This window comes from Sander vitreus, chromosome 3 (genome assembly GCF_031162955.1).
Source record: "Sander vitreus isolate 19-12246 chromosome 3, sanVit1, whole genome shotgun sequence".
Taxonomy (NCBI): domain Eukaryota; kingdom Metazoa; phylum Chordata; class Actinopteri; order Perciformes; family Percidae; genus Sander; species Sander vitreus.
In genome coordinates, this window is record NC_135857.1 from 34904849 (window position 1) to 34917917 (window position 13069).

General features: G+C 44.7%; 1 protein-coding gene across 10 annotated transcripts in view; it reads right to left on the reverse strand.

Annotated features, from left to right (window-relative positions):
- il15l (interleukin 15, like) overlaps positions 1–13069 on the reverse strand; it is a 41824-nt gene that overhangs the window by 12383 nt on the left and 16372 nt on the right. For 3 of the 10 annotated variants that reach the window (XM_078247166.1, XM_078247164.1, XM_078247165.1), the window contains exon 2: positions 8478–8652. In XM_078247166.1, the coding sequence (XP_078103292.1) occupies positions 8478–8606 (129 nt within the window). In that variant the 5' untranslated portion in view covers positions 8607–8652. Of the gene's footprint in view, positions 1–4126; positions 4962–8477; positions 8653–13069 lie in introns of those variants that run through there. The other 7 variants (XM_078247159.1, XM_078247160.1, XM_078247162.1 and 4 more) reach the window with 6 other exon arrangements.

A 13069-nucleotide genomic window follows, 5' to 3' on the forward strand; every position in this document is an offset into this window, starting at 1 on the left:
CCCCGCGTAGCTGCTGCTCTGCCCGGTCCGTTCGACACACACGCTGAAGGGCGCTTTTTGCGTCGTATCTGACGCTGACAGCCACTGCCCAAACGTCCGTACTAGTGTATGGTAGGCATTAGTTGTGAGCTGAGCGCTCTCTGTCAGTTGGGGTGTGTCGGTGTTGGCATACATTCTAGGCAGACTATAATTCATACCAACATGCTTGTTGTCTTAAAGAGAATCTCGTTCCTTTCACATATTCCACAGCCTGACATCTGTGTGTTGCAGCTAATTATATTATATGGTATCGAGCATCTAATAACAAAGATTGCTTCACTCATAATCATGTATTAAAAGATAAGATTATATGATGAATGTTATAAATGAAAATAAAAAGTCAGTTCCCAGTGTTAAACAGCAATGATTACGTGCGTAGAGTGACGGCTTGTACATTGTCCCATACTAGCGTCATAAAATATCATATTTTCTCTGTTTTGACAGGACTCTGAGGTGTAGAAGGACTTCGGCTTTGGCGGTGGTTTTGTATGTATGTACGTACTATACAATGTGCTATACAAATAAAGCTGCCTTGCCTTGCTATGTGGGCCAAAAGTGCAAATAGACGTGATAATAGCAATGAAATAATTATCGTGTGATAATCCCTGCATCTTTTGTAGATCATTATTATCATTTATTTATTATTTTCCCCAACTCAGAAGCTCGGGGTTAGGTACTGGAACCCGGTGCTAATGTGGCACTGGTGCCTTAAGTCTATATCCTCGACGTTACTCCGGGATTGCTCCCGTGCTGCAGGAAATTCCACCGGATGTCCGTCCCCTTCCTCTGTCTCTGTGTTGGCGTTCTAACCTCCGGCTGATTTCTGAGGACTGTGGTTAACTCCTCAGATCTCTGCAGGGTAAATCCAGACAGCTAGCTAGACTATCTGTCCAATCTGAGGTTTCTGTTGCACGACTAAAACTACTTTTGAACGTCCACACGTTCCACCAAAACCAGTTCCTTCCTGAGACTATTTAGCAGAGGCACCGTGGCTCCGTGCGGAGCTTAGCCCCGCCCACGGCGATTGTGATTGGTTTAAAGAAATGCCAATAAACCAGAGCACGTTTTTCTCCAATCCAGGAATGCTGTGTGGACTAACCAGACCCTCCTCCACAGCGCTGTGAAGGAAGGTCTGGCAAAGCGAGACTACTAGTGCCTAAACGACCAATATCTACTGGAGTGAATAGCAACGCAGATTTCGGTGCCACTTAAATGTCTGCGCTTCTCTCTGATGCTCCGAAAACAGACATTAAAGGCAACAGAAGCATCGCTACACCTGGCACTAGTTAACACTACACTTGGCAGCAGGTAACGTTAGCCTACCGTTAGCCAGTCGCTAGATCAAACACGGTTAAAATGCTGACAGTTATACGGTGTAAAGTGTGACTGTATTTCACTGTAGAGGATTCCAACACCGGGACGTAACAGTCTGCAGCTGCCGTTGTCGGAAAAACAACACAGTGCTCTACTATATTTCGCACGTGTTAGGTGAAATATAACGCAGCCTGTTGAAGCTGTATCGCTCAGATTATATTCGTACGCAGGTCACTTGGAAAATTGTGTGTAACTGGTTGTATTGCTCCTTTAAAAAGGCATTTCAAAACAATCTAGGTGGGATATAATCTGTCAGATATAAGCCTCATGAATGAAATCAAGTAAGTTTGAGTCATAACTAACCTGTCAGTGACACGGTAGGAGCTGCTTTTACTGGTTGGCAAGAGGAAACAAGGATTTGGATTGGCTTGTCACCTAGGACAGAGGCCAGTATTGCTTAATACTAGATCAATTCCAAAGACTGTTGTGTATAAATGTAGTAGGGATGATTATATTCAGAAAATCCTCCCTCGAGCGGGATTTATGCTTCTGCTTTAAAGGGTAACTTCCGTTTTCTTTCAACCTGGAGCCTATGTTTCCTGTGTGTTTGTGTGTCTAAGTGACTGATGTGAACAACAATCTTTGACATTGGTCCAGTATTCAGCAGTCAGCAGCAGAGAAACAAGCTACAATGTTAGTTAATAGGGCAATTGTCCAGCTCGTTTTGCCGCTGACAGGCTCAGATTAATATTCTAAGTGTCTGACAACATTATGGAAAGGATTTCTAAGGAGGTCGACCTTTCTGTTAAAGAGTGAGATCCTTTTTTTAAACATAGAAAAGCCCTCCAAATTGCGTTTGCTAAACCCACCAGACTCCATGTAAATAAACAGTAATTTTAGCATCATAAAATATGGACACTGTAGAACATCTCTGAGCTCTGAGGCTCTGGCTGTCTTGAGCCTGTCGTAGAGTGCGTGACTCTTTAATCCCAATTTCGGGTCTGTCAGTCACAGTGAAAACCGAGGACATTTCCGGGGACAGTCTCAGCCGGGGACAGGTCACCGAAACCGGGGACGTCTGGTCACCCTAACGTGGAAATACCGACTCTACGCCGTAGCCTGACGTGCACCTCTCATGGAATGCAACGACACATTGCAGCGACGCACGTCGTTCGGCCGTGGCTCGGTGGCGTTGTATTTCCCCCCCGACTCATTTCCTGGTTCTCCTCCTCCATAAACAACATGAAATCAAGGAGAGGGTTAACTTTTCCTGCTACAGATTTCCCACCGTGGTAAGAAAGTGTGTGACAAAGTATAAGAGTGCCACATTTTCATGTAGGGAGGAAGGTCAGAGGGGTGGACGGGTCTAACAAACACAGGACCTTCGACTAGGAGGCCGGGGTTTGTGTCCAGTAAAATTTTTTCTTTTTTTAACCTTATTTTTCTCTCTGTGCGTGACTTAGTTTTAGGGTCGTCTCTAGCACCCGTTGCAGCGCAAAGCCGACGCAAGAGTCTTTGCTAGTTTAAGACCGACGCATTTGTCAATTTCCCGTCCAGCGGCCACGTCATTTAAATAGCAAATGCACCTGCGCCCATCTGTGGCCCCATGGGCGTGCTGGTCTTACAGGGAGGTGTGTTCAGGTGCATTCTGGGCGTGCTGGTCTTACAGGGAGGTGTGTTCAGGTGCATTCTGGGCGTGCTGGTCTTACAGGGAGGTGTGTTCAGGTGCATTCTGGGCGTGCTGGTCTTACAGGGAGGTGTGTTCAGGTGCATTCTGGGCGTGCTGGTCTTACAGGGAGGTGTGTTCAGGTGCATTCTGGGCGTGCTGGTCTTACAGGGAGATGTGTTCAGGTGCATTCTGGGAGTATTGCTATCTTGAGGCAGCGGAAAGTGATGGCACCATTGACCAACAAAAACCTGGTCTAAAGTCAATAAGGCAGCATTTCATTGTTATTGTAACAGAGCATTAGTAAAATGCTCCTAGGCTCGTGCACAGCGCGCGCACACTATGCTTGTTACACACACAGGGACACACAGCAGCACACACACATACAGAAGATTACAAATACAAATATTACGGTGCAAATCCTCCATCATAACAGCAATGCTCCAAGGTCCAAACGCGCCTGGCTTTTAAAGGGAACGGGAGATGATCTCTGATTGGTTGATTGCATGTTACAACCAAAACACACCTCTGATTAATGAAGACACTAAGGTCAACCCTTTAGAACCATGCGCCCGGGGCACGGACCCTTTTTACCGCCGTCAAACTAGCAAAAGTGGATTTGGACACGCCCTGAACGCACCTGAGCCAGACGCTTCACGCCGTGGGCTTATAGATCATTAAAATAGGGCCCTTTGTGTCTGAACCTAACCAAACTGGGACTGTTTCACAACGTTGACGACATGTTTAAAACCGTGACCGTCACCGTCTCGTAGGGTTAGTTACCAGATTTAGCTAAAAGCTATTCCATCTGTATGTAGTCAGTCCATCTGTAGTCCATTGCTACTGGATAAGAGGTTGGGTGTAATTGGTTACCAAATTGGGAGAAAGGGGGATACAATCTGATACACATTCATGAATAAGGAAATGTGGGAACATAGGGTCTAATTTTGGAAAAAAATCTTAGAAATGTGGTAACATAGGGCTGTGGGAACATAGCCACGCTCCCGTTTTGAGGACTGGTTGAGGACAAAAACATTGGAAAATAGCTTCCAGGTTGAAAATAACCAAAGTCAACCCTATAAAGGACAGAATATAAAAAACTCATACCATGCCTGGAGCTATTTTGATGAGATTCTCGACCCTTTTTCGGGTGTCTAGAGAGCAGGGTTTTGCGGCTGGTTGGGGCATCAGGCCGGGCAGACAGACAAAAAACAGATACACACTCGCGAGAGCTAACCACCCTCTCAGCATGGCACGGGCAGCAAAACCATCATCACATCATCCACTGCTGTCTCACACTACGGCAGCCTCACCGGAGATGAACAACCTTGGTTATTCGTCATGGACCTTTGCTGTTTTTTCTAGGATTCACCCTTAAAGTCCAAATCTGTCACTTCTGATTTGAAGTCCATGTTATGAGAAGTTCTTCCTGTAATCCTATGAAAGGTTTGAAATCCCGGACCAGTTGAGAAATGACTCACAGCGAGCACTTCTTTAGCCTCCAGCCCGTGTTGAGATGCAGCTGAGAACAGAGAGATCAGTCAGTAAAGATTAACAGTTTTGATATCAAATGCTCATTGCTTTTGTTGTTGGTGCAGATGAGTTGCAATGGCTCCAAAAAAAAAAGGGTCTAAAAAGTCTCCATGAAGGGTTATTCCAAGATCAGCAAGTCAGATGATCAGCAGCAAGACCAGATTACATAAAAATTCAAAAATAAAACCTGAAGAACAATCGCTGCGATCTTCAGTTCACCCGTTGAACTGTGAAAGCAGATCAGTGCAGTAACTCCCCAAAAAACTGCGAAAAAGAAGGAGAAGAAATAGAAGTTTCCCACCACTGGCAGCTGATTTCTGTTCTGCTGGAGCACAGCTAGTCTGGTCTCAGTTCTTTCATCAGAGAGCCTCTCTCTTCTGTCACTCTCCTCTTTCTTGCCCTCCTGTTTTCACTTTCTCACTCCTCCCATTCCTCCTCCTCATTTGGCGCCAGAAATTAGATCTGCTATACTCTGTATGCTCCACCTCTTTCATTTTGCCTCCTCCCTCCTTTCCTTTCCAGATGTTTCTGTATATTGTTCATGTGTAAATGTAATGTATACAAACGCTCACGGAGCACCTCTGGGGTCTTAAAGACCTCATATTCTGCTCATTTTCAGGTTCATGAATGTATTTAGAGGTTGTACCAGGATACATTTACATGGTTTCATTTGCAAAAACCACCATCATTTTGTTGTACTGCCCAGTCCCTCCAGAAAAACGTGATTACGCAATCCCATATTTCAATGCATAATCAAAGTCCTCATATTTATGTGGGGGGCACTTTCGCTGCATGAATTGCTGATTTCTGTGCAAAATATGCAGGGCTTGCATGATGTCATAATCCTCGCATTTTCGTTGTAAAAAATAAATATATCTTAGATATCTAAATCTATCTAAATATATCTTAGCAGAAAGATGATAAATGTTGCGTTTACTTCACACGAGAGCAGCCGTTTCCCCCTGTTGCATTGGGAAGGTTATGAAGTGACGTTATGAAGTGATGTTATGAAGTGATATGAAGTGACGTTATGAAGTGACGTTATGAAGTGAAGTTATGTAGTGACGTTATGAAGTGATATGAAGTGACGTTATGAAGTGATGTTATGAAGTGACGTTATGAAGTGACGTTATGAAGTGAAGTTATGAAGTGATATGAAGTGACGTTATGAAGTGATATGAAGTGACGTTATGTAGTGACGTTATGAAGTGATATGAAGTGACGTTATGAAGTGATATGAAGTGACGTTATGAAGTGATATGAAGTGGCGTTATGAAGTGATATGAAGTGGCGTTATGAAGTGAGCGTCATGAAGTGACGTTATGAAGTGATATGAAGTGACGTTATGAAGTGATATGAAGTGATGTTATGAAGTGATATGAAGTGACGTGATGAAGTGGCGTTATGAAGTGATATGAAGTGATATGAAGTGACGTTATGTAGTGACGTTATGAAGTGATATGAAGTGACGTTATGAAGTGATATGAAGTGACGTTATGTAGTGACGTTATGAAGTGATATGAAGTGACGTTATGAAGTGACGTTATGAAGTGACGTTATGAAGTGACGTTATGAAGTGATATGAAGTGACGTTATGAAGTGATATGAAGTGACGTTATGAAGTGACGTTATGAAGTGATATGAAGTGACGTTATGAAGTGACATTATGAAGTGATATGAAGTGACGTTATGAAGTGACGTTATGAAGTGACGTTATGAAGTGATATGAAGTGACGTTATGAAGTGATATGAAGTGACGTTATGAAGTGACGTTATGAAGTGACGTCATGAAGTGACGTTATGAAGTGATATGAAGTGACGTTATGAAGTGATGTTATGAAGTGATGTTATGAAGTGGCGTTATGAAGTGATATGAAGTGAGCGTTATGAAGTGACGTTATGAAGTGACGTTATGAAGTGGCGTTATGAAGTGGCGTTATGAAAGTGATGTGAAGTGACGTTATGAAGTGATATGAAGTGATATGAAGTGGCGTTATGAAGTGACGTTATGAAGTGACGTTATGAAGTGATATGAAGTGACGTTATGAAGTGATATGAAGTGACGTGATGAAGTGACGTTATGAAGTGACGTTATGAAGTGACGTTATGAAGTAGCATATGAAGTGGCGTTATGAAGTGACATTATGAAGTGGCGTTATGAAGTGATATGAAGTGGCGTTATGAAGTAGCGTATGAAGTGGCGTTATGAAGTGAGCGTTATGAAGTGGCGTTATGAAGTGGCGTTATGAAGTGATATGAAGTAGCGTTATGAAGTGGCGTTATGAAGTGGCGTTATGAAGTGGCGTTATGAAGCGATATGAAGTGGCGTTATGAAGTGACGTTATGAAGTAGCGTTATGAAAGTGATGTGAAGTGGCGTTATGAAGTGACGTATGAAGTGATATGAAGTGGCGTTATGAAGTGGCGTTATGAAGTGACGTTATGAAGTGATATGAAGTAGCGTTATGAAGTGACGTTATGAAGTGGCGTTATGAAGTGGCGTTATGAAGTGACGTTATGAAGTGGCGTTATGAAGTGATATGAAGTGGCGTTATGAAGTAGCGTTATGAAGTGGCGTTATGAAGTGACGTTATGAAGTAGCGTTATGAAGTGATATGAAGTGGCGTTATGAAGTGGCGTTATGAAGTGACGTTATGAAGTGGCGTTATGAAGTGATGTGAAGTGACGTTATGAAGTAGCGTTATGAAGTGACGTATGAAGTGGCGTTATGAAGTGATATGAAGTGACGTTTATGAAGTGGCGTTATGAAGTGGCGTTATGAAGCGGCGTGATGAAGTGGCGTTATGAAGCGGCGTTATGAAGTGGCGTTATGAAGTGGCGTTATGAAGTGGCGTCATGAAGTGGCGTCATGAAGCGGCGTTATGAAGTGATATGAAGTGGCGTTATGAAGTGACGTTATGAAGTGGCGTTATGAAGTGACGTTATGAAGTGACGTATGAAGTGACGTTATGAAGTGGCGTTATGAAGTGGCGTTATGAAGTGACGTTATGAAGTGGCGTTATGAAGTGATATGAAGTGGCGTTATGAAGTAGCGTTATGAAGTAGCGTTATGAAGTGAGCGTTATGAAGTGACGTTATGAAGTGGCGTCATGAAGTGACGTGACGAAGTGACGTCATGAAGCGGCGTCATGAAGTGGCGTTATGAAGTGGCGTTATGAAGTGGCGTTATGAAGTGGCGTTATGAAGTGACGTTATGAAGTGACGCGTGAAGTGACGTGAAGCGACGTGGCGAAGCGGCGTCATGAAGCGGCGTCATGAAGTGGCGTTACGAAGTGGCGTGAAGTGGCGCGAAGTGGCGTTATGAAGTGACATTATGAAGTGGCGTTATGAAGCGGCGTGACGAAGTGACGTTATGAAGTGGCGTTATGAAGTGACGTATGAAGTGGCGTTATGAAGTGGCGTTATGAAGCGGCGTTATGAAGCGGCGTGATGCGAAGCGGCGTTATGAAGTGACGTTATGAAGTGACGTTATGAAGTGACATTATGAAGTGACGTTATGAAGTGATATGAAGCGACGTGACAAGGCGACGTGACGAAGCGACGTCATGAAGCGACGTAATTACGCGACGTGAGCGTCATCGAAAAGCTGCAAACCCCGCGACGAAGACACGATGACACCACAGCTTTTACAAGTTCCCGCAATTTCATCGCATAACATTGCATATATATCCAGCATATTCCATCACATTTTTTTAAGAAAACGTGACGCATAATCAAGGATTTCTGCCCTAAACAATCACAAAAAAACTCCTCTGGAAGGACTGACTGCACATTGCTGCAGCTCCTCTTTTCACCTCCTCTATAGCTAAACGTTTTTACGCTCTAAACCCAGAGTTAATGCGCCAAATGGGAGATGGAAACAGCTTCGCCGAATAAGTTTGTGACGTAGCGAACATGTAACTCACATGACTGTAGTCCCGGTATCCACCGGATGGGGGAAGGATCGGCATACGGGTCCCCTCCAGTGCACCGTACACTTGTGGCACAAGGTGCGTAGTGGACTTACAGTGCGCTGTAGCCTGGGCCTCCGCCATCTCGGGTAAACTGACGAACTGGTTCAGCAGCTTGAATCGTACGGCCCTGCACACACAGTAGAGGGTGACCATTTTTCGGGACTCCCGCGGGTCACGTGATGCCCGCAGATTGCGAGGCATTTCGTTTCAGGAAAGAGAACCACTTACAACTCCCAATGCGTTTGTTGATTGGGAATACTGTGACACTACTACCCCCCCCCCCACCCCCCAGCAGTGAGAGACAAACGGCTCTGCAGCGCTGCATTCACACAACAACATCACACACACACACACACACACACACACACACACACACACACACACACACACACACACACACACACACACACACACACACACACGAAATGGGAGCGGGACGGGATTCGGGAGTCTTTCTCTAGGGATTTTGCAGGACAGGATTATTTTGGGGGGCAGTCACGTCAACGGGATGTGACGGGAGTATTTCCGTGGGCTCGGGATGGGATGGGAGCGACAATAGATTCCCATGTCTCACCCTCTAATACACAGCGGTGAACGGTTGTCTCGCTGACACCAAATGTCTCCTCTAACCTTGGATTCTGGATTCTGCACAGGCGGCCGACTTGTCCAAAGCTACCGCTCTCCTTTTAGCCAAAGAACGTAGCTTCTAAACTCTTTGATTTAGCACGCCGGTTTGCAATCTACAGCCATACCGTAACGTCAACTTGTGACCAAACTACACTTTGCGGGGTCTAGTTTATTCTCTCTAAACCAGTTGATGGTTGATGTTCTTTTCTGCGACATTTGAAAAGTGAGCTTGACAATAAGATGGAAACATGACTACTGACAATGGCGAGGGCACGTCGTATGATGGCGCTATCGCTCAGGTTTGAGATGTTGGGTGTAGGGGAGCTGATCATTTTGGAGGCGATGCTTGCAAGAGTGTGGTCCCTTCTCTATGGTGTCTGTTTGTGTGGTGTTTGTGCTCCCCATCCCCATTTCTGTCCCCCTGTCCCGCCCGGTGACAAATCATAACATAACTAAATAAATGATAAAACAGACAAAGGAATAAACTAAAACTCTCTTGTTGAAGTAAAATCTGTTTGGCACAACGAGGTATTCAACTCCTCATACTGTATACCAGGCTGGGAGGCAGGACAGGTTAGAAAAAAAGAAAACGGGGGATAATGTACTTAAAAATCACAACTGTACAACAGTGTGTGTGCAGACACTTCAGTTTAGCTCGTGTTTCGTACATGTACCCGGCTCTGAGTCACCTTTTGTGTACTAAACTTAACTTTCACGTGCCCTAATTTCGTACAAGTATTTCTGTGAGATCAGGCTGACACTAGTCTCGCTTTGCCAGACCTTTCCCCACAGCACATTTGGGAACACACACAGAACATCTGGAAGTGTTTCAGACTCATTCAGGATCACTTTAATGTGAACGACTACAGGTTTTTGAAGACATTGGTTCCACGGTTTGGAAGGTAGTATGCAACGCCATTTCTGGAAAATGAGTGAGCTGCTGAATAGTTGCAGATTATACAACAAGTAGATCCGACCAGACAAACTATATAAACATTTTAAAAAGTGCCCCCCCCCCCCCACACCCCCAATAATCAAAATTGGCCAGTGCAACCCCCAAAAGAAACTGTTATGATTTCCGTAACATTAATAAAGACATCTGCACCATAAATTGTTGCAGAAACATTCACCAGAATACAGAAAATGCAGCAGAAGTGTTTGACGCTTTGCTCAAAAGTAGAGACCTCAGTTTTATGCGTAACAACCATTGACATTACCACCCGTAAACCGGCCAAATGCGGGTAGATTTCGGCAGTGGTGGGGTAACACAGTGGCCCAATCCCAAAGTGAGCCATGAGGACTAAAGACTAAGACTCACGGACTTAATTGATGTCAGGTGCTGAGTGAGTGACTGTGTGAGGCCACATGGGCTCAGATAGGTAGAAATGGGATTGGGACAGAGCTTCACGAGATCACGTGTTACCTTGTCGACGTTTAATAACAACGATGTTGCTGACACTTGCCGGTTTGGGAACATTTTAAGTTTGGTGCTTTCCACACGGCCGAGGCCCAGGAGACGGATGCCTGATTCCACATTTTTTCAAACTCTCGTTTTACAAGCTGGACGACATGCTGGTCTGTGTTCCGTGGTCGTGTGTCGTGCTGTTGTTTACCTTTGTAATTTCCGCATTTCCCTATGGTCTCCGCAGTAAACACTTTGAACTGTGGGTAATTCCCTTTGGTGAAGTCTGCATTGATGCAGACTCACGGAAAGGACTCGGTAAGTGTGTACTCAAACCCTCACCACGCCCTTTGTAATTCGACATTGGGACAACCCTAAGCCTTTACGAATGTATCGCGAGAACGCGCAGCAAAGTCAGTGAGTCTGGACTTTGGGATTGGGCCAGTCACTCTCACTAGGCCTTTATATTGTAACACTGGTGGCTGGAGTACTGTGCCACTGTGCCGTCGCCTGACACAGGAACACAGCTGTGAGTGTGCACTGGCAGCCCATGGCCGGAGTACGGTAACCCGTACTGCACATCAGACCAGCAAGCCGCGGTGATTCCTTAAAATATCCCCCAGAGCTCTGTTCAGCGTGCACACGCGACATGGCAAGCCGAGGCAACGGTTGCGCCGTTACAGGTCATAGACTTTATAAGGTTTTGGTTTGTAGAAGAAGTACAGAGAGAGAGAGCACAGCAGGACAATTTATCAGGACATTTCTGTCTGTGTGCTCCACTTCCCGTCACCGAGAGCGCGTGCCGGCTAAGTGACATGCGAGCAAATCACTTTCGACTAATCTTCTCCACCCCTGCACCACCTAGCCTCTGCAATAACAAGCTTCTCTTTTTATATCTGGGTCTTACTCGGTTGCATTGTTTTCCTACATAAAGGAGCTTTACACACATAATCAGAGCTGAATACTTGATGACTGCAGTGTTATATTTGATGTAGTCTTGATTTAGGTGTTTTCAGTGCTCATTTAATAGGGTTGTTAATCTGGGCCTTCAAGTTAATTGTAGCACACCATAGTCAACTTAATTCATATAAAACGTAATTTTCCACAAAATAGCGGCTAGTGAAGATGTTGAGTGGCTAGTAGCTTTGGAAAACTACTAGCCACAGTGGCTGGTGAGCAAAAAACTGAAAATGTTATGTTACGCTATGCTTAAAATCGCTGCTACATGTGACGTGTGTTTGTGAAAAGTAGCTTTTTGCTACAAAAGAAAAAAAGAAATCTGTGCTATTTCTTTTGTGTTTAGGTGGGCTAATTCCTATGTTCCCACATTTCTAAGAATTTTCACTGAAATTTAGGCCCTATGTTCCCACAGCCCAATGTTCCCACAGCCCTATGTTCCCACAGCCCTGCGTTCCCACAGCTCTATGTTCCCACAGTCCTATGTTCCCACAGCCCTATGGTCCCACAGCCCTATGTTCCCACAGCCCTATGTTCCCACAGTCCTATGTTCCCACAGCCCTATGTTCCCACAGCCCTATGGTCCCACAGCCCTATGTTCCCACAGCTCTATGGTCCCACAGCCCTATGTTCCCACAGCCCAATGTTCCCACAGTCCTATGTTCCCACAGCCCTATGTTCCCACAGCCCAATGGTCCCACAGCCCTATGTTCCCACAGCCCTATGTTCCCACAGCTCTATGTTCCCACAGCCCAATGTTCCCACAGCTCTATGTTCCCACAGCCCTATGGTCCCACAGCCCTATGTTCCCACAGCCCTATGTTCCCACAGCTCTATGTTCCCACAGCCCTATGGTCCCACAGCCCTATGTTCCCACAGCCCTATGTTCCCACAGCTCTATGTTCCCACAGTCCTATGTTCCCACAGCCCTATGGTCCCACAGCTCTATGGTAACGACCTGTCAAAATGTTGATTGATGGTCGACAGGTGTTTCTGATGCAATATCGTTCTATTGACAGTACAGGGCAGAGACAGGAAATGCCTTTTTCAATTCAAATGAACCAATGATAAATGAGGGCGACAGGAAATAGATGGGTAGGGTTTGAATGAATTAAATGTTAAATGAAATATCTTTATAAGTATTTGATACATTTAAACGCCTCATATAACTGAGAGAACTAGAAATGGGGAATGTTTAAGACACAGCTAACCAATGAGAGAAGGAAGGGAGAGGATTGTTATTGCATTCAGCGTCTTTTAGTAATATAGGAATGAGCCACAAACAAAAAATAGTAAAGCTATTAAACTATTTAAGCTGTTATCATTATTATATGAAATGGAACAACTTAATAACTAATAACTTAGCTCAAATCAGGCTTTAAATATTGTTTTAAATGTTGATGGTCTGTCTGTCTGTCTGTCTGTGCATGCATCGCTCTGGTCCGTATGTCTGGCTCCCAGTGTCCTCTGCCCTCCTGCAGCCTCAGCTCTGTACTCATCTGCTCCAAGTACATTACAATATTACAAAAGAGAAATTATTACACTATAAAAGTATGAT